This window comes from Cyprinodon tularosa, unplaced genomic scaffold (genome assembly GCF_016077235.1).
Source record: "Cyprinodon tularosa strain WSP-4 unplaced genomic scaffold, ASM1607723v1 ctg94, whole genome shotgun sequence".
Taxonomy (NCBI): domain Eukaryota; kingdom Metazoa; phylum Chordata; class Actinopteri; order Cyprinodontiformes; family Cyprinodontidae; genus Cyprinodon; species Cyprinodon tularosa.
The window spans coordinates 2051199-2074790 of NW_024039718.1; the positions used below are offsets into that span (position 1 = coordinate 2051199).

The 23592-nt window shown below is 37.9% G+C and overlaps 2 protein-coding genes across 6 annotated transcripts in view; both read right to left on the reverse strand.

The window, feature by feature from the left end:
• Positions 1 to 1505: 1505 nt before the first annotated feature.
• On the reverse strand, positions 1506 to 10934 carry sdad1 (SDA1 domain containing 1). Its single transcript, XM_038275068.1, has 22 exons — positions 10726 to 10934; positions 10548 to 10652; positions 10369 to 10467; positions 8449 to 8559; positions 8083 to 8154; positions 7898 to 7998; positions 7767 to 7824; positions 7608 to 7682; positions 7406 to 7507; positions 5133 to 5202; positions 4955 to 5058; positions 4787 to 4844; positions 4658 to 4716; positions 4507 to 4583; positions 4057 to 4154; positions 3865 to 3941; positions 3490 to 3619; positions 3302 to 3393; positions 3028 to 3215; positions 2249 to 2333; positions 1682 to 1843; positions 1506 to 1588 (listed from the first exon to the last, which is right to left on the reverse strand). Exons 1-22 carry the CDS (start codon positions 10813 to 10815, stop codon positions 1544 to 1546), a joined length of 2058 nt encoding a protein of 685 aa, XP_038130996.1. The 5' UTR covers positions 10816 to 10934; the 3' UTR covers positions 1506 to 1543.
• A 4510-nt stretch (positions 10935 to 15444) lies between these two features.
• Positions 15445 to 23592, reverse strand: part of ptpn13 (protein tyrosine phosphatase non-receptor type 13) — a 52339-nt gene continuing 44191 nt past the window's right edge. For 3 of the 5 annotated variants that reach the window (XM_038275072.1, XM_038275071.1, XM_038275069.1), the window contains 21 exons: positions 22506 to 22720; positions 22325 to 22423; positions 21881 to 22248; positions 21264 to 21420; positions 21029 to 21184; positions 20600 to 20771; positions 20281 to 20491; positions 20104 to 20189; positions 19963 to 20024; positions 19315 to 19470; positions 18983 to 19148; positions 18807 to 18893; positions 18613 to 18719; positions 18473 to 18528; positions 18276 to 18376; positions 18000 to 18148; positions 17334 to 17424; positions 16901 to 17238; positions 16607 to 16822; positions 16469 to 16531; positions 15445 to 16377 (listed from right to left, as the gene is read on the reverse strand). In XM_038275072.1, the coding sequence (XP_038131000.1) occupies positions 16300 to 16377; positions 16469 to 16531; positions 16607 to 16822; positions 16901 to 17238; positions 17334 to 17424; positions 18000 to 18148; positions 18276 to 18376; positions 18473 to 18528; positions 18613 to 18719; positions 18807 to 18893; positions 18983 to 19148; positions 19315 to 19470; positions 19963 to 20024; positions 20104 to 20189; positions 20281 to 20491; positions 20600 to 20771; positions 21029 to 21184; positions 21264 to 21420; positions 21881 to 22248; positions 22325 to 22423; positions 22506 to 22720 (3134 nt within the window). In that variant the 3' untranslated portion in view covers positions 15445 to 16299. The remainder of the gene's footprint in view (positions 16378 to 16468; positions 16532 to 16606; positions 16823 to 16900; positions 17239 to 17333; positions 17425 to 17999; positions 18149 to 18275; positions 18377 to 18472; positions 18529 to 18612; positions 18720 to 18806; positions 18894 to 18982; positions 19149 to 19314; positions 19471 to 19962; positions 20025 to 20103; positions 20190 to 20280; positions 20492 to 20599; positions 20772 to 21028; positions 21185 to 21263; positions 21421 to 21880; positions 22249 to 22324; positions 22424 to 22505; positions 22721 to 23592) is intronic. The other 2 variants (XM_038275073.1, XM_038275070.1) reach the window with 1 other exon arrangement.

Consider the following 23592-nt stretch of genomic DNA (forward strand, 5'->3'; position numbering starts at 1 on the left):
TTTAAGTAGGGCCCATTATGCTTTACTTCAATTCTCTAAAAGAAAAAAAAAAAAACAGAATGTAGAAAATAATGTATATTGTGAGAAAAATGTTCCACATAACTACAGAACACTTATTGTTACTCAGTAACATTTACCCTGCAATAAAAATCCCATTTTGCCACTTTGTTTCAGTTAAATCCTCTGAAAACCTCCAGCCTATAGTTGCACCCATCCTCATCTAACCCTGACAGTTTCCTGAACTATTTCTAAATCTCACCCCAAGGTTTGGTGAAAAGTTGGCAGCCCTGCAAAATACCATACACAATATATAGCTATACACTATATACCAAATAGACTATTAATGTAACGCAAGAGGACTGGAGATGCTATGTTGGTGTAGCATGTAGGTTTTGAACGTGGGAGGAACAGAGGCAGTGTCACGGGGTCTCTGGGCCTTGTTGATAAGGCTGGTAGCAGATGGAAAGAAACTGTTCTTGTGGCGTGAGGTTTGGTCCCAATGGACCGCAGCCTCCTGCCAGAGGGAAGTGTCTGAAATAGTTTGTGGTTGGAGTGCAAGGGATCAGATCCTGGAGAGATCCGTAACACCATGGAATCATCTCATCCTCTAAACATCCCAATTCATTTGTTACTCTGCCTTCTAAAAACAACCGTATTTCTCTTAAGGATTAAGAATATTGCGTTATTCGCTGATTTTTTTGCAAACAAACACAAAAGGTAGCAAAGTCCTTTTAGTAAAACAAAACAAATCCATACACCAATCAAAACTTTGTCTTAATTGTAATCCAAGCTTTCGGAAACAATCTCCAGTGAACATGGATCCCACTGTGAACATTACATACAAAAAATGGAATTAAAAATCTTTTAATCTACTCCTCTTTTTCTCCATCAAATGCAATAAAATAATTAAAATCTAGCTTAATTTCTCTTAGATGTACATTGGGATGACATGCAATAAATTGCAAATCCAACATTTAACAGAACAAATTGCTTTACTCTGTAAAGCTCAACTGTTATTTGTCCTAACAGGATTTCCTGTTGAAAACACTAAAACCTTAAAACTAAGGCGAAAAATATAGCAGGCAAAGGCGTGAAGGGTTAACATGTAAATAGGTATATAACTGACCTTTAATGTGTGATGGAGTCTCATAAAATTACACATTAACTTCTTTGCAGTTTGGCACGACTTTCTTTACTACATATTAGAGTGGAGTCTGCAAATTCCTGTGGGTGCTTGTAAAAATGAGGAATCTTGAAACGAGGTCATGGAACTGACATGAATTATACAACAAACAGCAGCCATCACTATTTCAGTTTATGTCACATCTTTGCAAGAAAAAAATCCCAACTCAATATTTTCATGGAGATTTATTGTACAAATATGTAACGTCCCCAAAAAATACAGCTGATTTATTTAAAAAAGCCTTCAATTATTGTAGTTAATTGCAGAGTTTACATGCCATTTAAAGGATGTACAATATTATTTGACCCAGTCTGTTTTCTTCGTGGTGGCTGTCAGACCCAATATGAGAACCTCATACTCCTACTTGTGCTTCTTCTTCTTCAGGAGGGAAGCTTTAAGCGCAAGCTGGGGGAAAAAAAATAAATTTTTAATTTCATAAAGTTGCCAAAATGTTTTTCTCATTATCATTTAGCCACAGTTGGATAAAAATATCTATACCTGTTTCTCTCTGAAGGAGCGTTTGCCTTTTGTTCTGATGTTCTGACTGTGTCTCATCATCATGAAGTTCTTTGTTCTTCTCTTTTCCTTGTTGCTGGTGCTGGCGTGCGGGTTCAGCTTGGTATGCTTCTTCACAAATTCTTTCCGATCCGTTCGTCCAGCCTAGACAGTGAACAGACATTTATCCATCATGAATAACGGCTTAATGGCGGGAAATGTTCTTCTCTGGCCGTCACTACACCATTAAATTATTTTGCATTAGGGCTGAAACAATTAATTGGATTAATCCATTATTTAAATAATTGTCAACTAATTTTATAATCTATTCATTGTTAACTTGAATATATAGACTAAAACATACCTTTAGGTAAAAGAGCAAAGCAATTATAACAAAATTTCGCTTCATTTGGTTTAAATTCTGTAATAAATGCTCTTAAAAGAACATTTTAGCATCTGATTATTAATCCAAAACAAGTTTCGTCAGATTCATCAATGAGCAAAGTATTCGTTAGTTGCAGCCCTATTCCTCATTTAGGGTAAAAATGTAAAGGCGGGGTAAGAAGTTACCATTGCCGTTGCAAGTCGAGTTTCCTTGTCTGATTTTGGTTTCTTATGTAGTCTCTCGATGTCTCGAAGTGTCAGCAGCTCCCCACTGAAAGTAAAAGGATTCAGAATAAACAAAGGTGATGGAAAATTTTAAAATCAAATAAAAAGATTAACCAAGACATCAGCTTAGCTGACAATAAAAAAATGTATCTGATATTTTTCTGGTTATATAATGAATCCGATCTTAACGCCCCACATATTCTTATTGTGGAAAGAAATGACTAGCATTCCATACGGGGCGAGAGGGTTAAAGACCATTGTTTTAAGACACAATTATAAAGCGAACATTTAACATGACATCAGAGGAATGTCTGGGTCATTTAGGCTGAGAGTGAGAAAGGGAGCATTTCAGCAGATAGAAGAACGGCTGCTACTCTGTTTTTTTTTAAGCTGGTCAAGGAATAACGTGAATTAGAAAAATGCTAATAGAAGATGCCTCACTTCAGAATAATTTTCTCTTTTCTTTAAAATAAAAATAAAAAATAAATCATTATTTCTGTACTAATTATGATCAAATCCTCATCTCGGAGACTGTTTCTTGAAAAAGTGCAATATAAAAATTAAACTGATCCTGTTTCATACAAAAAAAAAAGACAAATCTTTTACATTTTCTTCATATAAGATTGCTTAGCAGACATCGACCTAAACTTTACAGGTCAACCTAAAAGTAGGCAGAAACTTCTGATGGTGCATCTCTAAAAATATTGCTATATATTGTATTTTTTTTTTTTTTATCTCACTTGTCTTCTTCACTGTCGCTTTCCTCTAATTTCCTCTTCAGGGCTTTCCCCGGAGCGGCGTTCACCTCCTTCGCCATTTGGGCCAGGCGGATTTTCTTGAAGTCATCTTGAGTGAGGAGCCGGCTGGCGCTGACTGCCGCTGCCTTCACTTTCCTCTCCTCGGCCGGTATGCTCTGGAGCTTCTCAGCCTTAAAAGACATTTCTGAGACGTTAAAAAAAGAAAGGAAACCAACAAAAGGACCCAGTCTGGCTGTCGATGCCTCATCGTTCTCACCACTTCGCCTACGTCTTCATCAGATGAGTGGTGAACGTCGACCCATTCCCCGTCCTCACCGTCATCACTGATGCTCGCACTCTCCCAACCATCTGATGAATGTTGGAGAACAACATTAGCAGTAAAATCAGATCTCTAAGGGATGTGCAGCATTACACCAGATTGATGCATGTCGGACCACAGCTGACCTTCATCCTCATCTTCCTCTTTTTTCTCCTCCTCCACCTCTAGGATCTCAGCTCCAGGAATGTAATCTTTGGCCTCAAGCTCTCCATAGTCTTTTATTTTGGCCTCGGTTGATGCTTCAGTGGGTCTCCCCTAAACAACACATTTCCTGTATAGTTATTAACGCAGCAATGGGATGTGGTTAGATTTTTTTCTTTATTTAAACAATCTATTTATTGTAATAACCCATCACTAACATTTCTATTTTATTTATTTTTTATTAGAAAGTAAAAAGCTATCAATAAATTCTTCTTTTTAAGTTTTATTGTGCTCATTTCTTCTTATTCTGTAAATAATACCTCTTATGATAATAAGGGTTTAAGTTTGCAGCAGCTCACCCTGTCCTTTTTGTGCAGCAACTGTGGATTGAGATTTCTGAACAGATGAATCAGTCCTTTGGCAGACATCATAACATCTGGAAAAAAAAAGAAAGAAAAACATGAATGGGAATAAAAAAAAAAAAAGATTATAAAAAAAATACTAAAAATATTACAAAAGATAAGTAAATAAAAGCACAAAAAATGTCCCACTCTTGTCTTTATGGGTCTTGTATTGGGCCAAGTCCTGCAGCAGATCTTCACTGATTGCAAGCGGGCAGCGGGCGGCCACCTCTTTGATGGCGTTGATGCTAAGAGTGCAAAACAGAAGATAAATACACTGAAATACCATCATAGTGCCTCTAATGTATGTAAATCATTAGAGGAGGTTGCAAGGTTGTGTACACCCTCATATCAATTTTAGATCCTATGTGTCACTAACCACCATCTGATTAATATAAAACACAGTGAAGCTTTACCAGTAGTTATTTTTTCTTGTTTTAAAATTTTCCCCTTTTGAATTCCTTAATTGAACGCATTGTTAACAGAAAACTGTACATCCGGTCTGTTCAACCCAGCTGTGCTCACCTCTAGTATACACTCTAGCCTCATAGGTGAAATCTGACATCTTGACCCTGTGTTTATTGTGAAGGAACCACGTACCCGACAGTCATGACCTCTCCGGAGTTCCTGTCTGTCACAAAGTTGTTTGCGATGGTCATGATCACAGGTTGGATGATCTGCAGGCGAGAGACAACATGTCACACCATGAGGTCAAATCGATGAGACCTCCAGAATCAGTTTTGGGACGTACCTCAGGAGGAACCAGCTGGTGTGAAGCCTGGGCAGCACAGAGTAGGATCTTGGTGACCTCTGTAGAGACAATGATGTTTAGAAAAAACCTCCCCCCCTCACTCAGACCTCAACTGGGAGTTACCCTCACCTCTCTGGTGCGGCTGGAGAAACCGCTGGATGAACGGGAAGAAATTGAAGAGGAAGAGCTAGAGAGGGCAAACAACAAAAACTATTAAGTCCAATATGCTCTTCCACCACACAGAACAGACAGGTGGATTTTTCTTGTTAATTAGCCCCAAACAATAACAAAACCCACCTCATGAATCCCAACAAGACGAGATATGAGCTCCATCATCATGATTTTCACCTCAAAGCGCTCCTTGGAGCTTTCCAGCTGCTTTAGGAGCTTCTCTGAAAAATCTTGAGAAGATAGATTTGACTGTTAGCAGCTCAGTAAAGGACAATAAGAACCCTGAGCCTGTAGGCCAGTCTACCTTGAGGATCGTGAATGAGGTGAATCGCAGAAAAATTAAAGACCTCAGGCTTCTTCTTTTTCTTGTGTTTCTGCAGGAAATTTAAAAAAACATAAAATTAAGATCAGATCATCAGGGCTCATCTTCCTTCTATTAGGGACATTTCATCCCAGCGCTGCCATCAGACTGTTCAACTGTGGAAACTATAAGTATATGCAATACTAATGTGGTTTATTTTTTCATAATCCCTTTAAATAGAACAACACAATGTTCAACTATATTTTGCACCATATTTAGTTATTTTGCTCTGCACTGAACCTTTCGCACAGTTACTTTTAAACTGGTTTTCCTTTTCTACTACACCATTTACATTTTTGATCACTGCTGCATTTTATAAATATGGTCATGTTCACTTCACTGTCATAAGCTGTATGCATCGAAAGTCCAGGTTAAGTGTGCAGCTTTTTTGGAGAAAAAGCCAACTTAAGACACCATATGAGGGACTGTGTTTATCTTAATGATATCCAACTAATGCTTAGAAAATGAAAAAAAAAAAAATAACCTAAAAAATACAATGCATTTCTGGTTAGGGGTCTCCCAGTACCATGACCAGGACGACTGGCAATTTACACAGGCATATATCATGCTAGGGGTGTAAATCGCACCCATCAAGGCGATTCGATTCAGTAACGATTTGCTGACCCAACGATTGGATTATTTTCAATACTCAAGAATACACGATGATACGATTTGATTCGATTAACTCTTTTTGTTTTTTTTTTGTTTTTTTTTTTTTTACACCTTACAGGCTAGACAATGTTTCAAATTTGAAATTAATCAATGAAAGCTGTAATATCGTTATGCATTTTTTTTTTTTAGAAACAACAGCAAACAACAGAAGTAGAAAAGTTGCAGTCCACCTATTCCTATTAAAACCTCATTCACTAAAAATAATAATGCCCCTATGTTATAGATTCTAAAAGGCCTTGCATCAAAAAATACTGCACAAAATCAGTGCAATGCAATACCTCGGCTCCAGACGTCCCCGCCCCCTCCACAGACGCTCCGCTGCACCTCTCCGAAATTGTAGCTGACCGCAAACAGTGCCGCAGACAGTAGGCCGGCTTGTTTTGTTTTTATGACCGAAATTACAGAAAACAACTCTGAAGTTTGACCCGCTAGAAGAGCGAGGAGTGCGAGAACGCCGGGACCCTTTTTCAACCTGGATCCCCGCTCTTTTTGGCCCTCATGTCCCTCTGTCGTTGGACTAAACTCGCTCCCACTTCCTCTCCGCCTCGGCCGTATCTAGACCCACAGTGTGTAGCGCAGTCCACGCTTAAATACTGAGCATAAATCAAAAATGTCTGTGTCAAGCTTACTGCAACACACTGTTGTAAGAGTATAACCAGGAAGCGAGGTAGGAGGGCAAAATAGGTTTAGCGCCTCCACTGCACGGGAGGGAGAATTACGTGCAGGAGCAAATGGATAAAAATAGACCGGAGAAAAAAAAAAAAAAAAAAACATGAATCGATACTCTTGCGGACGTATCAATGCATCGGATTGTCGGCTGTTGGATCGATGCATCGATACAAAACGATTATTATTTACATCCCTATATCATGCAAAACAATTTTTAAGCTTTCAACTGTGTTATAATGCTAATCGTTCATCAAAATCAAAAGTGGTATTTCGCTTCATTACTGCACGTCTGAGTCGTCCTTTTGACTCCTGCTTTCAGAGCGGCAGCCCAACCCTGTCCTGGAAAAAGATTGGCATAGATCTAGTAACACCTGTGAAGCATGGAGGTGGAAATGACATAGTTTGAAAGGATGTTTTGTCTGATGAAAATGTGAGATCACCTGCAAAAAAACATTAATAAATAAAGCCGAAGCTGAAAAGCTGAGAAATACAAAGCCCTGATTATAACTGAGTTACTGTGAGATGAGTGGAAAACAAGGCATACATGGGAAGGGGGGAACACTTCCTCAGATTAATGTCAGACATTGTTAGATGGAGACGGGAGTCTTTCTGGAGTCATTTCAACCAAAGGGAGCTATCGGGAAGTTGGGTAAGAATGCACATCTTTTCCTATGTAAGACCTGGTTAATTCCAGGTTTTCACCTGTAATTAAGGCAATTTCTTTTCCACTGACAGAAAAAATATCTATGTTAGAATATTTCTCCTGAAAGAGCTTCATATCTAATCAAGCATCCTCTTTAGAAGAAAAAAAACATTGAACCTGAGGTGAGCACAAAGCCCCCCCCCAAAAAAACTCTGTTTTTATATACTGTTACCTTAAGGACTTTCATCGCTTTTTCCAGTTTCTTCTTGTTTTTGGTGGTTTTTCTGCCTGTGTTGTACCTCATCATCAGGTCTCTTACAGACGTTCCTTCATTCTATACATAAAAGGAAAAAAAACAGATCTTTTTTTTTTAACATCAACTCACTTTGAGACTAAAACTTTACAAATAAACATGACCACTGTGTTTATCAAACCTCAGATTCTGAATCACTGTCATTTTTTTCATCTTCATCTGTGCCGAGGAAGAACTTCAGGCCTCCAACTAGAATCTAACACAGAGAGACATCGAGTGAGAGCAGCTTTTGGTGGTGCAGATCCATGCTTACCAATTTCTCTAAAAACAATAACCCTACCTTTGTGACCTTGGAGAAGCATGCTGTTGTAATGACATTAACTGTTTTGGCATCATTCCTGAGGCAGAAAAAAAATGATGAACACAATGATTTACGGGAAACGTCCGCCTTCTACTCCACTCTAAACCCACCATATGTTTCTTTTGTAGAGCTCAATCATCACATCTAAAGAGATCTTTGCTGCTATGGGATTACTGTCTCTCAGCATTGTGTACATAAAGTTCTGCAGGGTCTGAAACACAGCAAAACAAAACTCATGCAGTGAGGATGAATCATTTAAAGATGGCTGATGTAGACTCTGACACGCTCTACTTACTGTATTGACTTTGTTGTTTTTGTGCTTTGCGTTGATGTTTTTTATATCTGTCACAATGTGTGTGTACAGAGTCTGTAGATAAAACAGAACATGAAATAAGCTCACATATATGTAGCTAAACATTCATACATGTTGAACTATTATTTTCTATGTTACAACCATAAATCCTTAAAGCTCATCCAACATGTCACAGCTTAGTGACTAGATCTACTTTAAATTTCTGAACATTCACAAAAACAGATCTGTTCAGATTTGTTTTTGTCTACTAGATAGATGGTTTACTTTAAAGCTGTAATGCAAAATGCAAAGGAGCCAAGTGGGTATGGTTCTATTCTGCATCCTGTAATTGATAGTGAACAAACTGACCTTTCTGAGCAGCTTATCATGGCACCGCAGCAGCTCGAAGAAGAGCTCCAGGAGGCCTGTGGGATCGATCAGATTCTTATTCCGCAGGAGAATCAGTCCCTTGCAGAAGGTCTGAAAAAAAGGCAAGGTGGGGTTAAATGCAGAAAGTAAATTCATCCAGTGGGAGATCAATAAAAGTTAAATTATTATATGGGGAGTGGCGGCCTAGTGGTTAGGCCAGGGGTCGGCAACCCAAACTGCTCAAAGAGCCACATTGGACCAAAAAAAAAAATAAATAAATAAATCTGTCTGGAGCTACAAAAATGTAAAAGTCTTGTATGGCAACACGGGCTCTAAGCATATTATCCCACTATAGAAAAGGACTACGTTGGCTTATATATATAATAAGAATTCATGATTAAATGTTTATCCTGGAGCAAATGTCACATAGCAGCATGAGGTGTGGGAACGATACCATTGCGTAAAGCTTCACCGCGCGGTTTAGGCTTTGTTGCATCGACGAAATTATAGAAACACAATAAAGGAATCTTTCTATGCTGGACTTGTTTCTGTTGGGAGGAGTTGATTTAATCATGAGGAACCAAGCAGGAACTGACCTCCATCAGAGCAGAGCTCTCTAACCCTGAAATCCCACATCCTCCGTCACCAGCGTTCCTTGGTGTGGAAGAAAGTTCCCATCCCTGCATCAGAGTGCTACATGTTTGATCTGTGGACGGTTTTCCATCCTTGCAACAAAACTGGCAGAAGTATTGGAGATGCAATCCACTTCTTAAATCTATCTTTGCGCTCCTCTTATTTATCCATTAGTTCTGCAGTTACACTTTTTCTCTCACTCCCAACTTGGTGGTCAGCTGCATATTTATCCTTTCCTGGAAATGCCTTTCCAAATTACTCTTTTTATTTTTTGACAACCTCTCATTACAAAGCAAAACAGCAGGCAATCCCTCCGCATTGATAATGAAAGCAAATGATTCGTTCCATTCTTTAAATCCTCTTTTCTCATTAGCCATCTTCCTTTTTTCCCTTTGGGATCCATGGTCTGAGACACATCTGCAGCTTTGTTTGCCTGGCACCATGCTGCACTGGCTGCAAGTTGTGACCACTGATCTCTATGGCTATGATTCAAATTATTGTTTACATTTATTTATTATACAAATGTTTAAAGCATTGGAAAGCATAATTAATTTAATATTAAAACAAACAAAAAAACAAAAATCGATTTTCATAAATGTTTGAAAAAGCTCCAGGGAGCCGCAAGGGGGATGCTACTTTTGCACCTTTTAAGAATTAGGGTTGTCAAAACTATCAATACTCAAAAAAGTATCACTACTAAAACGTTGTATCTGGATACGATACTCAATTTCAGACGTATCAATACTAAAAAGTATCCGTACACGATACAATACGATTTCAAAAGTATCGATACAGTGCTACCAACAGTGGCACCCAAACAGTCATTCATCTAGAGTGTAAAATAGAGGGAAATGCACTTTCTGAACACTGTGTGATTAAATAATTCTGTGTACTTTTCAGTTTCACACTTCTTTTGCAACAGGTGAAGCTGCTGAGAATTATTATTGTTTGTTAAGTGCTTTGGCTAGTGTCATTATTATGTGTGGAAGGAAGGAACACTTAAGTTAATTTTGTTAGTTGTTTTTCAAGCTTACTTAATATTTTGCACAGCGTACAACCTCAAAATATTGTTCTTATTGTTTCTTGCATGTATTTACTGTATTTTATTTATTCATGAAAATATTTGTGTTAAACTTTGGGGTCGTTGTTTTTATCCTTGCGGTATCGAAAGTCGTATCGAGTATCGAATATTTTCCTGAGTATCGGGATCGAGTTGATCATTTTAGAATCGTGACAACGCAATTAAGAACACCTGTTAAGGTCTTTACTGTAAAAACTTCCTCTCACCATTCGTAGATCTGGCTCCATGACTGTGTGGTAGCTCAGTAATAACTGGGACAGATCTCTGGGGAATGTAGAAAGCTGCTCCTTGTAGCAGTGAGCCACCTGAAACGCAGGGAGACATGTTTATCCACCATTTGCAGTACATGATGCATGCTATCACATTGGATGCTAGGCTAGGCTACCTGAGACAGAAACACGACCAGCTCCGACAGCTCTCTGTTGACTTTGTCGGGCTGCAGTTTGAAGATCTCCACATTGGACTGATAATGTCGGTACTGCTGGAGAAACTGAGACAGAAAGCAGAAATCTTGAATACCGCGTGCATAACTTCTACCGGTGATGTTTGCTCCCAGCGCCCACCTCATCCACATATGACTGTGGGTCTCTCTTGATGAGGTTCTGAAGCTGCGGCAGGTTGTTGGGGAGTTTGTTGCTCTGCCTTCCCGGCATGGCTGCAGAAAATCCAGGAAACGTTAAAAAAAGTGAAAGAAAATATAATTATTAAGAGACAAGCGTGGCCAATGTGTACGCAGCCATTAGACAACACAGGGATACGTCACGTCCGGTCATACAGTCGTCATTTCTGGTTTTCAGTATGGCAAATGCAGATATCATATAATTACATCCCCTTTTCTTTTTTTTCAAATAATTATATCAAGACGATTTTGCAATTCAAACTACTTGCATTAAAGTTGTTGGAAAGAGAATTAAATGTTAGGCTTTACAATGCGGCACTATAACTGCAAAAACCTGTGCAATAACTAATGTGCAATCAATTTTTAACACCCTGTGCAATTGCTATATATAATATATATATATAAAATCTTATTAATACCTATACATACATATATATATATACATATATATACTACATACATACATCTATATATGTATGTATACATATATATATACATATATATACTACATACATACATCTATATATGTATGTATATATATATATATATATATATATATATATATATATATATATATATATATATATATATATATATATATACACATATATGTATATATATATGTATATGTATATATATATATATATATATATATATATATATATATATATATACATATACATATATATATACATATATGTGTATATGTATATATATATATATATATATATATATATATATATATATATATATATATATATATATATATATATATATATATATATATATATATATATATATATATATATATATATATATATACAGGTGCTGGTCATAAAATTAGAATATCATGAAAAAGTAGATTGATTTCAGTAATTCCATTTAAAAAGTGAAACTTGTATATTATGTTCATACATTACATACAAACTCATATATTTCAGATGTTTATTTTGTTTAATTTTGATGATTACAAATGACAACAAATGAAAATCTCAAATTCATCATATCAGAAAATTAGAATATTGTGAAAAGGTTCAAAATTGATGGCCCCTGGTGCCACACTCTAATCAGCTAATTAACTCAAACCACCTGCAAAAGCCTTTAAATGGTCTTTCAGTCTAGTTCTATAGGCTACACAATCATGGGGAAGACTGCTGACTTGACAGTTGTCCAAAAGACGACCATCGACACCTTGCACAAGGAGGGCAAGACACAAAAGGTCATCGCTAAAGAGGCTGGCTGTTCACAGAGCTCAGTGTCCAAGCACATTAATAGAGAGGCGAAGGGAAGGAAAAGATGTGGTCGAAAAAAGTGTACAAGCAAGAGAGATAACCGCACCCTGGAGAGGATTGTGAAACAAAACCCATTCAAAAATGTGGGGGAGATTCACAAAGAGTGGACTGCAGCTGGAGTGAGTGCTTCAAGAACCACCACACACAGACGTATGAAAGACATGGGTTTCTGCTGTCGCATTCCTTGTGTCAAGCCACTCTTGAACCACAGACAGCGTCAGAAGCGTCTTGCCTGGGCTAAAGAGAAACAGGACTGGACTGCTGGTGAGTGGTCCAAAGTCATGTTCTCTGATGAAAGTAAATTTTGCATTTCCTTTGGAAATCAAGGTCCCAGAGTCTGGAGGAAAAGAAGAGAGGCACTTCATCCACGTTGCTTGAAGTCCAGTGTAAAGTTTCCACAGTCAGTGATGGTTTGGGGTGCCATGTCATCTGCTGGTGTTGGTCCATTGTGTTTTCTGAGGTCCAGGGTCAACGCAGCCACATACCAGGAAGTTTTAGAGCACTTCATGCTTCCTGCAGCTGACCAACTTTTTGGAGATGCAGATTTCATTTTCCAACAGGACTTGGCACCTGCACACAGTGCCAAAGCTACCAGTACCTGGTTGAAGGACCATGGTATCCCTGTTCTTAATTGGCCAGCAAACTCTCCTGACCTTAACCCCATAGAAAATCTATGGGGTATTGTGAAGAAGAAGATGCAATACACCAGACCCAACAATTCAGAAGAGCTAAAAGCCACTATTAGAGCAACCTGGGCTATCATAACACCTGAGCAGTGCCACAGACTGATCGACTCCATGCCACGCCGCATTGCTGCAGTAATACAGGCCAAAGGAGGCCCAACTAAATACTGAGTGCTGTACATGCTCATACTTTTCATGTTCATACTTTTCAGTTGGCCAATATTTCTATAAATCCTTTGTTTTTATTGGTCTTCAGTAATATTCTAATTTTCTGATATGATGAATTTGAGATTTTCATTTGTTGTCATTTGTAATCATCAAAATTAAACAAAATAAAATAAATAATATAAATAATATAAATATATGAGTTTGTATGTAATGTATGAATATAATATACAAGTTTCACTTTTTAAATGGAATTACTGAAATCAATCTACTTTTTCATGATATTCTAATTTTATGACCAGCACCTGTATATATATATATATATACATACACACATATGTCACTTTCTTTTCACTATTGAGCGAATGTGACAAGTGAACTTTCCCACCGTGAGATCAATAGTCTATCTCATCTTATTATATAGCATAAGAAAAATGACTAACTGACAAACCCTGTGCAGTTGCTATATACAATATGTATAAAAAATCCTATTAATATAAATACCTCTACATATACATACATATACACACACACATATATATATATGAATATGTAGATATATATATATAGATATATACTTATATATCTATATATGTATACATATATGTGTATATATGTATGTATATATATATATATATGTGTATAGGTATATATACAGATATACACATATATATATCTATATATATATAGATATATATATATAGATATATAGATATATATATTCATATATGTCACTTTCTTTTGACTATTGAGCCGATGTGACAAGTGAATTTTTCCACTGGTCGTTATATAGGTCCAAAAAGAAAAGCTACCCATTTCCCTAAATAGATTTATATCTATTTATTTATTCAGATGCCTATGCAGAATTCAAGTAAAAGCCTTTTTCAATGAAATGTTAAAGCTTAAGTTTTACAATGCGTGTATTTTAAATTATTAAACCATTAATCCTAATGCCAGATTGGGTGCAGCATTTTAGCAGGGTGGAGCTGTCAGATTATATGACACAAAAAGAGATTTAGGATCCTAAACAAATCAGCCTATTAATGACTGATAACAAATTCAGTTTTAACTCTTACACTGGTTTTATTTCTCACATTATTGCTGTAGTCATTTATTCACAGCAAACAGACACCCCATAAAATCTAAGGTTGATTTAAACAAGTTTAATATTTGCTGATTCAAATGTTTATCCACAAGGGGGCAACCTGGCCCAGCCATAAGAGTTTGATCCCAGAAAACCTTATGACAGGATTTCCAGCAGTGCAGCCATCTGTTAGTGAAGTGCTCTTTATCTGTTCAAGGAATTTAGACTGAGGCAACAGACAGAAGAAATGTTTTTTTTAATGTTTCCCTCCTCAAACTTAGAACGAAAAATATAAATATCAATTGGTCTGAAGCCTCCTCTAGTTTAACAGCAGAGAAAGTCATTTGGATCCAACTTAGAGGAAGAATGGTTTTAAAGTAAAGAAAGACATTTTGATTTTAAATATGTAAGCGCATTGTGGATTTCACTTCCTGCAAATATGCCGGATACAAAACATTCTTAATTGGTTCTGTAAAATTAGTTTAAAAGAGCAGCTGTTTAGAAGTACGTTTACAAAAATATATATGCATTTGAGTCTCCATTTAATGGTCCTTATTAGGTTGATGCAATTTTGCTCTGCCGCATAAATCCTTACCAGCTTTTAGTAATGAAGCTCTACTGTACATCAAAACATAGTAACTGCATTATTAGGTAGAAAATATAGCACATAATTATGGTCACATACAAATAACCCTTATATAGAACCAATGTGCCTAGAATTGCATTTAAATCTTTTAACTGCTCCTTAGAAAACAGATGGAATGGTAAATGGTTTTGTTTACCAGAAGTCTGTCATCTATACTCCTATTGTATGTTGAGTTTTACACAGACTGGATCAGAAAGGAAAGGAAGGAGCCAATAAAGGAGAGAAGGCGACTAAAGGTAAAAGAAATAGTAGGACACTAGGAAGGAAAGCAGAAATATAAGGATGATCTGACACAAGGAGGAAACATGAAAAAGGAATGGGGGGAGAAGTAAGACAATAAAAGAAATGTATCCCTGATAAAGAGAGGCAGAAGTGAAAAGAGACAAGACAGAAAAGCTTGCAGGAAGAGTCAGAGAGAAGGGAATGACAAAAGATAGAGGACAACATTCTCAGACAATGGAGAACAAATAGCTTTAAGAAACAACTCTATTTGCTTTGTTCATACTTTACTACATTTAAAAACTTTAAATCTCTTTGCATCGTATGCTATTTTCAACTCCAACGAAATACGTTGTAAAAGAGAATCCTTCCAGTTTAAGAAAGTTAAAATCATGTTTGGCAGCATAGAGAAAGAACCAGTAAAGGAGCAGTCATCCAATCGGTGTCTTTCTCCACTCATTGATCTAATGCCAATTGCGCCTTTTTAGACTGCCTATACATAAATGTAACACATACTGGTTAGACATGCAAAAATAGCTACCCAAACCCTGCACTGTTACACAGTGTGTCAATGTTTATCAGTTTTAAGACTCAAAGAATTTATTGTACAAACTTTTAGACAAACAAGAACATTTCATTAGAGCATAATATACCACAACCCAGCCCACATAACACTTGAGAGTGCAGTTACTTTAATGGCATTAATGTCGCAGGGGTATGGAACGAAACAGAAATACTTTAGGTATATAATTTAGGTTTTCTTCCTGCCTGTCAGATGTTTTGGATGTTTTTTTTTTAGCCATCAATGATGATAAAACTGTAATAAATGATCAGAGTGTGACTGCATCTCTTTTACGTGGCATGAATGAAACCAAACCGCTGTCAAAAAGCTCCCTATAACAAAACATGACAAGAAAAATACAACTGTAATAGTCAATCTTATTTTTAAAAGAAATTTTCCTCTACATGATATTTAAAACATATCTGTTTTAATTCTTCCAGAGATTTATATGTACACTTTTAGTTTATCATTTGCCTCAGGCAGTATTTAATAACTGTATAATAGATTTACATAGCAAATACTGACACAGTATTCTGTCAAGGCCAGTTCCAGCATCAAAATACACAGAAATGGTTCACATAAAATATAAAATCATTTCATCGTCAACATTAATAAAAAAAAAAAATCTGAAAGAAAATAAAAAAAATCCATGTTCTCTTGTTTGATAGGAAATACAATCAGCAGCTTGCAAAAATGCAGTGATAAGGAGCAGCAGCCGGAAAGGACAAAAAGCAAAAATATATTTCTTAAAATGACTTCAGAAAAAAAAAAAAAAAAGTTTAAGGCATTAAAAATTTAACCTAGTTTGGCATATTTGCCTTTATAGACTTTTGTTCTGTTTTGCTCTGACTGGTCACCAAAGATCTTCTATCCAGAGACGTTTTCTTCTGCTTGAAGGCATCTGAGGACGTAGAGGATCACTTGATAGCAGAAAATGTACTGCTCCTAAAAAAGCAAAACAGAAGTGAAAGATTAGGGTGAAATTGCAGATATTAAGATATGAATCTCAGCTTCTAGAGAGATAAAAGTAAATCACCTCTGTCTGGATCATTCCGTGTCTCTGAAGTCTCATATTTCTCACTACATCTGAAATATCAAACTGAAGAAAAAAAAAAAATCATTAGAAAAACTGATGAAAAGAAGCAGACTTTGAAACAACGGTTTCAACACTTACATCTGCATCTTTACTGATGAGGCCTAGAACCACGTCTATACAGATGAGGGCGCCTGAGCGGCCGATGCCGGCACTGCAATGCGTGATGATGGGTCCTGATCTGTGAACGTGCCTCATGTAGGAGATGAATGTGAGCAGATGTTCGGGCTGTGAGGGCGTCCCGTGGTCCGGCCACCCGGTGTAGTTCAGATGAGTTACAAGCTTGGATTCATTCGCCTTCAGAAAGAAAAGCTCAACTGTTAGGGTTTCCGTGTGGCTTATGTGAGACAGATGAAGATCAGGTATTGTCCTCACCTGGACGTCTTTGACTTCAATGAGTCGGACGACAAAGTTCTCCAGATGTTGGTCTTTGACTAGCTTTATCTGCAACCTGTCGTCCACCATCTCTGCCGTCCTGGGTGTGTCCGGCCAGTACCGCTGACATTTCACCTTGCCCCCCTCGATCTCCTGCGTCATCATGGCGATGACGTTGGAATCCTGCTCCCACACCATCTGCCAAAAGTCGCCCAGTGTGGTGGGCAAAGGTCCCTGACAGGCGACGTACAGGAAGTTCTCGTCCTTCACTTGCATGTTGATGAAGTTGGCGTTGATGTAGCTGCCGTCTTTGCCGATGACCACGCGAGTCGTGTCGACTAGAACACACAGGCATGTTTTTTGTTTTTACTGAAATAAAAAAAGAATAACTTGCACACCAAGCAGAAACAGACAGAAGTGACGCTTTGCTTACAGGGAACAATGTTCTTATAGCGGTTCTTCTTCCTGTTCTCTTTGGTCTGACCCACCAAGCAATCATCGAGTGGCTGGAGGTTCTGAAGATTCTGACATGGAGAGAGGGGAAAACTGAGGTTAATTTCTCTTGAAAATCTTTTCGTTTGGCGTTACCCAAACATCGAAGGGGTCCTATTTAAGACTGCTAGGTGGAGATGTTTGAAAGGCTTCCATAATAGTAGAGCCATACGGTTATATCTTTATACAGTCCTTGCATGTCAAGCTGTGTTTTTATGACTAAATGTTAAAGTTAACTTATATTCAGGAATATAAATTTATATACAATTCTCAGATCAAAACTTCTATATTTTTCCCAGTCTTTTAATTTTGTAAGGCATAAACAGAAATAATTACGATTACCTGGATGCAAATTTTCCCACAATGCCTTTAGATACGGTATATAATTAGTGGAAAACAGACTGGACAGCTGAGTGGATGACGGACAATTGGATAAAGAAATGGACCAATATACAGATAAATTGGTTGAAAGCTAATAAAGATGTATATGCCCTGCAGGGTTAGTTGGGTGATGGGGCCTATCATCACTGGTCATTAGGGGAGAGGTAAGCAGTCCATTACAGGGACACACAAAGGACAGAAAAAAGTTATTTAAGTTCAGTCTTACTTCAAATTCTTGAAGTGGGACTTTCTGGTCCAGCAGGCCCCTCATCATGCGTACGACCGAGCTGAGCTTTGTTCCTGTGTACTGGCCACCAGGAACCACTCTAACAAGGGGCAAAGTGGTCAGCTCCTCCTTAGTGATGATCAATTTATCTGTGTGAGGTAAAAAGTTTAATCAAACACAGATCATTTAGATATGCCTTTCTAAACCCGCCTCCCACATAGTAAACAGAATTGCTTTACTGGTAAAGTTAGATTGTCCCCTTAGAGCAAACCCTACCATGTGTTGGTGTGGAGCCGATCTTTTCTATGGGGAGTTCATCACTCCCCCATGTGAAGTCATCATCTTCTGGCTGCACTGCACTCATCTGCAGATAACTGCTATTTTAACACAAAAAAACAAACATATATTTAGAAAAGCTGGTAGGAATAAAACATCTCACTTTGGCTATCTTAGATCCCAAATTGGAGTCCTACTTTTCATTCTTTGGGCTGTCAACGCTCTCTTCATGCCACGTCAGCTTACGAGAACTCTGTGTGGATTAAAAACAACCTGTTTACTAACAGCAAAACCTATAAACAACTGCCTTATCAGGTGTGATTTGATGATGCTGTACCACAGGAGAGTCTTCAGGTAAAGAGGATCCATCACAGTCTGTGTCCTCTGAATGCTCTGCACTGTGCTCCGGCTCAGTTTTATCCACTGGGGGACCATCGTCATAGTCTGTTGAGTTCAAGCAGAAGCATAAAAAAAAATCCTCAGTGTCTTATTTAGTTTTATAACGTTCTGCATTTATCTGCTCTGCTGCACCTATTGGCGGTAGGCCGGGAACGTTGATGGATTTCTGTTCAGCTGACATCTGTGGCTTAGTGGTTACTCCGCTGTCATCACTTAGATCTTAAAGAAAAAAAAAAAGTGGTCCAATTCAAATCCAAGTCTTAAAATCTCTGCAGTAAAAAACGGTAACACCAAGGCCCTATTTGTACCTGTGTTTCCATTGCACTTGTCCGAGTTTAGAGGCAGATAAGCCAGATATGTGTTAGGGTTCTGGTCTGGTGGTCTTGAAACAATCAGATGTACCAGGCCTTTAGCTTTTCGAATGGTGGTGACGGCTTTGGTGTGAGAAATATTGGTCATCAGATCCTCATTTACCTAGAAGATGGAGACAGCCGGTCTTATTGAAGCCATAAATAAGGCTATGTGTTATTTCTGAAGGTTTAAATACTTATTCTAGACAGAAGCATTAGATAAAAAAGCTTATAAGCTATTGCAATTACAAACAAGCAGCAAGTATACCATAACCAGTAACAGTACTTACTTTTAGCAGCCTGTCTCCAACCTGCAGCTTTCCTGAGGACTCAGCAATTCCTCCTGGCGTGATGGACTTTACAAAAATTCCCCTCTCCCCACCGATCAAAGAGAAACCCAGACTTCCAGAGGGAGGCTTCTCCAGATCCAACGTTATGATCTCCTCCTGCACTCACAACAGGGAAATATGTGATCACCTTTAACAGAAACTCACTGTGACACCTCCAACATTTAGAATAAAGGCTGCAACATTTTAGTCCCTTGCAAAATACGATTAAGCCTTTAAGATTTTAATAGAAAAAGATTGTAAAATGAAAATCAAATTTTTCCATTACCTCATTCTTAGGCATTGTAAAGAAAAGCATCCCCAAGGCATTATGCTGCCATGACGATGCTTTACTAGGTGAATTGAATGATCTTGGTCAAGCACACTGTAAGTTTGAAGAGCTTTTTTTTCCCAAACTATGAATTTTTTTTTTTTTCACTTAACGTTAGTCAGTTAATTCTTTCACATGCATTTAATTCTGTGGTTGTAATTTAGCATTATATAAAATTATCGAAGGAATCTGAAAACCTATGGAAGGCTGTGGGCAATACCTTGCTTAAAAATAAATTATAGTATGCACCAACAAAACTCAGCACATGTTTTTTAACTCACCTCTGCAGGACAGATTGCAGTGAGATCCTCAGAGTGTCTGGAATCTTCCCTTTTAATGAAGCCTTAAACAAAAACAATTGCTACAGTTAGATTACAAACATGGAATTAAATAGAATAATAACAAAAACACGCAAAACAAACCATTAACGCTGGAGGACAGCTTGGAGCCAATGTTGTTGTCCAGAAAGGTGACACGTTTGTGTTCAGAAGATACAGGCAATCCATCTCTAAGAGATAAAGAGCAGAAGAATTAAAAAAATAAAAATCCCAAAAGTCACCAAGATAAAACAGAAAGGCTTCGTGTTTGATGAAGAATACCTCGTGGCCTTTAGACAAAGATCATCAAGGGACAACTCCAGGAGTCTTGTACTCTCACTCAGTGTTAGGTCCTGAGTAGGGGCACCATTAATGTAGTGGATAAGATCAAGTGGTTTCAGGCTTCCTTCTTCAGAGGCTGGTGAACCTGGTATGATGTCTTTTACAAATAAGACCCCAAAAATGCTGTCCCTACCCCCATCGAGGACCAATCCTTGAAAAGAAAAAAAAAGGCAAAAAAATAGTATATTCAGAACAAAGATTTAAAAAGTCTGACAACAAAATCAAGGTTGTTTTTTTTTTAAAGCAGCTAACTTCATACCCAGAGGTTCTTGGATATTTTTGAAACAAATATCAGGGAGGAGGTGGGCTTCTAATGGGAATTTGGGAGCTTCCAGAATCCTCCCTACCACCAAATCAACCACTGGAGGTGCAGCCCAAACGAGATCAACCACCTCAGTGTGGTTCATAGAGTTCACATCAGTGTTGTTAACCTGATGGAAAAGAGAAAATAAACAAAATGAAAGACAGAAGCACAAGGGATTTCAACAGAAAAAAAAAAATCAGTGTGTTAAGCTGACAGATTGAACTGATTTATCTGTCATTTGATTTTTGTTGATCCCAGATAGCAGATATTCAGATATTAAAAAGACAAAAACTAAAGATAAAGCCTATACATAAAAATTAACAGGTAGTACAGCAATGTTCATGTATTTTTGTGTTACATTAACACTTTCAAATATATTCCTACCTTTATCATTCTATCACCAGGCCTCAGCCGGCCATCTGTTTTGGCCGGATCTTGGACAATGTCATGGATGTAACAGCCCTGATCACTGCCTTTTGTCAGTGTGAAACCAAGGCTGCCCTTTTCTGACTTCTGTAAAGAGATCTTCAGCTCTGCTTCCTAAAACAAACAAAGCACCTCAGTAAGTGATCCAACAGCAAGATCTACATCTGATGTATAGATCTACACCAGTCCTTACCGGGGGCGGTTCTTCCACGTCCTGTCCGTTGCTGGGGGCTTTGAATTTCAAGGGCAGAGGCATCGGAGGAGGCAGAGGATTGGGGCTTGGCGGAGAGGCGGACGAAAACTTGGGCAGAGAGGAGGACTCCATGTCTGCCTCCATGGGTGATGAACTCCTTTTAAAGCAATTGCAAAAATATATCAACTAGTTTCCAGCTTAAATGGGACCAATCAGCGAATGGATGAAAAGAAAAGAAACCCCCAAAACGCAAATATTTCCTGATTAATGAATGTACAATCCAAAAACAGCAAACCATCTTTAAAATAAAAGATTAGACATCATTCAGTAAAGAAACTGTATTTTTATTACCACAAAAAAACTAATTCCAATGCTAACAGTTGATAAAAGTCTTTAGCAGCTGAAACAGTTTTATTCCTATTTTAAAACACACTCAACATCAAATATGAATACAAATATGATGCTGCTTCTATATCATATTATACAGTTCTTAAAATAAACTGGAATTCGTGGAAATTAATATCAGCAGATCAATGTTTTTATAAGTGCAGCAATTGGAAATTTCCCACAGAATGGGAATCATGCATAGCTGACGTATTGATCTAGAGGTGAGGTACCTGTTGCTGAGGTCCAATCTCGTCTTTGACAAGTTGGGTGAATAAAAAGCTGAGTGGAAGCTGCCGTCCAGTTGACCAGAGCTGTCATAGCGTCCCAGTTCCGAGTTGCTACTGGGGGTTTGATAAACACTCCTGTCCCAGTTTTGCATACTTTGCTCTGCCGTGGTGAAAGCTTTCTCTACTTCCTCATCACCATCAGTGCTGTCGCTGTAGCTGTTGTGTCGGCCGGGGCTTTTGATCTGCAGCCTTGCCAGAGCCTCTTCCACAGGGCCCCTCTGTGTCGTCCCAGGAGGAGAAGCAGTTCTGTTAACGCTCGGGTTGGGCTCTGCGAAGGTTACAGGAACCTTTCTGGGGGATGGTTTGGGTGTCTGTGAAGAATTATGTTAAATTAAAGTTTTTTTTTTCCCTTAAAGAAGAGAGAGCAGTTCTATTTAACCAACCTACCAAAGCTGAGGCGTCTATTTCGTGGAGAACACCCTTTTCTGGTCTACAGAGGAGCAAAGTCACCTCCTGTCCAGTTCCTCTCAAGGCTGATATCACCTCCTAGGAGCAGAATAAAAATAAACTACCAATAACCTCCAGCTGAAATATTAGCACTCCAATTGCATGAAAAATAATTACTAACATGTTGTGAGAGTCCTTTGAGAGGAGTTTGATTGACCCGTAGGATGACGTCGCCCACGTTGATGCGGCCACTCTCTGCAGCAGGCTGGCCTGGGAAAAGCTTTTTCACCCTCACCAAGCTGGGACCGTAGGGCTCACCAGGAGCGTGCTCCTCTCGGCTAAAGCTGAAGCCCAGTCCAGAAGTGTTCTTCAGCAGACGCACCTCAAATACGTTATCTGTTGTGAAGAAGTTAATACTCAGTGAAAACCAAAACCAACATTACTTTAAGCTTCAATTTATAAAGACAGGTACTAGTCCTCAATTATCTTTCTTTGATAAATTAGAAGAAATTTCTGTTTGGCTTCACACTGTCTTCCAGACACAAATCCAATTATCAAGTAAATCAGAAGCTAGTCAGCCATTGGAATTCTCTGGTTTAACCATTTTCAGAGTCTGTAGTCCTGATTAGTCACAATTAGCCACTGAAGTTCCTGCCTCAAGGCTGCCTGTTTCGGTCAGCTTTTCATTTATATTTTACAACTAAATCTGCCCTGCTTCACACAACTCCAGCGGTCAATCATTCTGGTTTTGACTGAATAAGAGACGTTCACCATTATTGGTTTTTCCTTCCAATAGGAAATGCGGAATAACAGCATCACACATTAAATGTTCTTAACATTTTCATCAGCAAGTCTGCACCAACCAAATCCAAAACCTTTACTAATTATTCATTTTTTTACCCTTTGAACCTTTTAGAAAAATGTTTATTTCTATATTTTTCTCTTCACAAAAAAAAAAAAAAAAACCTGAAACGTGTGCTATGCATAGGTTTCTAATCTCCTTCCTTATTTCTTGATGGTTGAAAACACACAACCAAGAAATCTGTCATAACATTTTATGATTAGAATGGAACAATTAAAAAAAACTCAAATAATAAATCCATTTGCAGGTTACTTACTACTAAGGATAATCACGGCTGGTTTGAACTATGCTTTTCAACATAAACCTAAATACGATAAACCAAGTTGAAGCACATAATCCTAAAATTAACAAAGCTACATTTTTGTCATTTAGTGTTCACTGTAAAACAAGAATTTGTTCCACAATT

Coding starts and splice junctions, on each gene's coding strand:
- sdad1 (XM_038275068.1), bottom strand. CDS start 10,815: ATGCCGGGAAGGCAGAGCAACAAACTCCCCAACAACCTGCCGCAGCTT. Junction 8,560..10,368: donor TGGAGCCAGATCTACGAATG/GTGAGAGGAAGT, acceptor CCTTTTTTTCAG/ACCTTCTGCAAGGGACTGAT. Junction 4,717..4,786: donor TCTCCAGCCGCACCAGAGAG/GTGAGGGTAACT, acceptor TTGTCTCTACAG/AGGTCACCAAGATCCTACTC.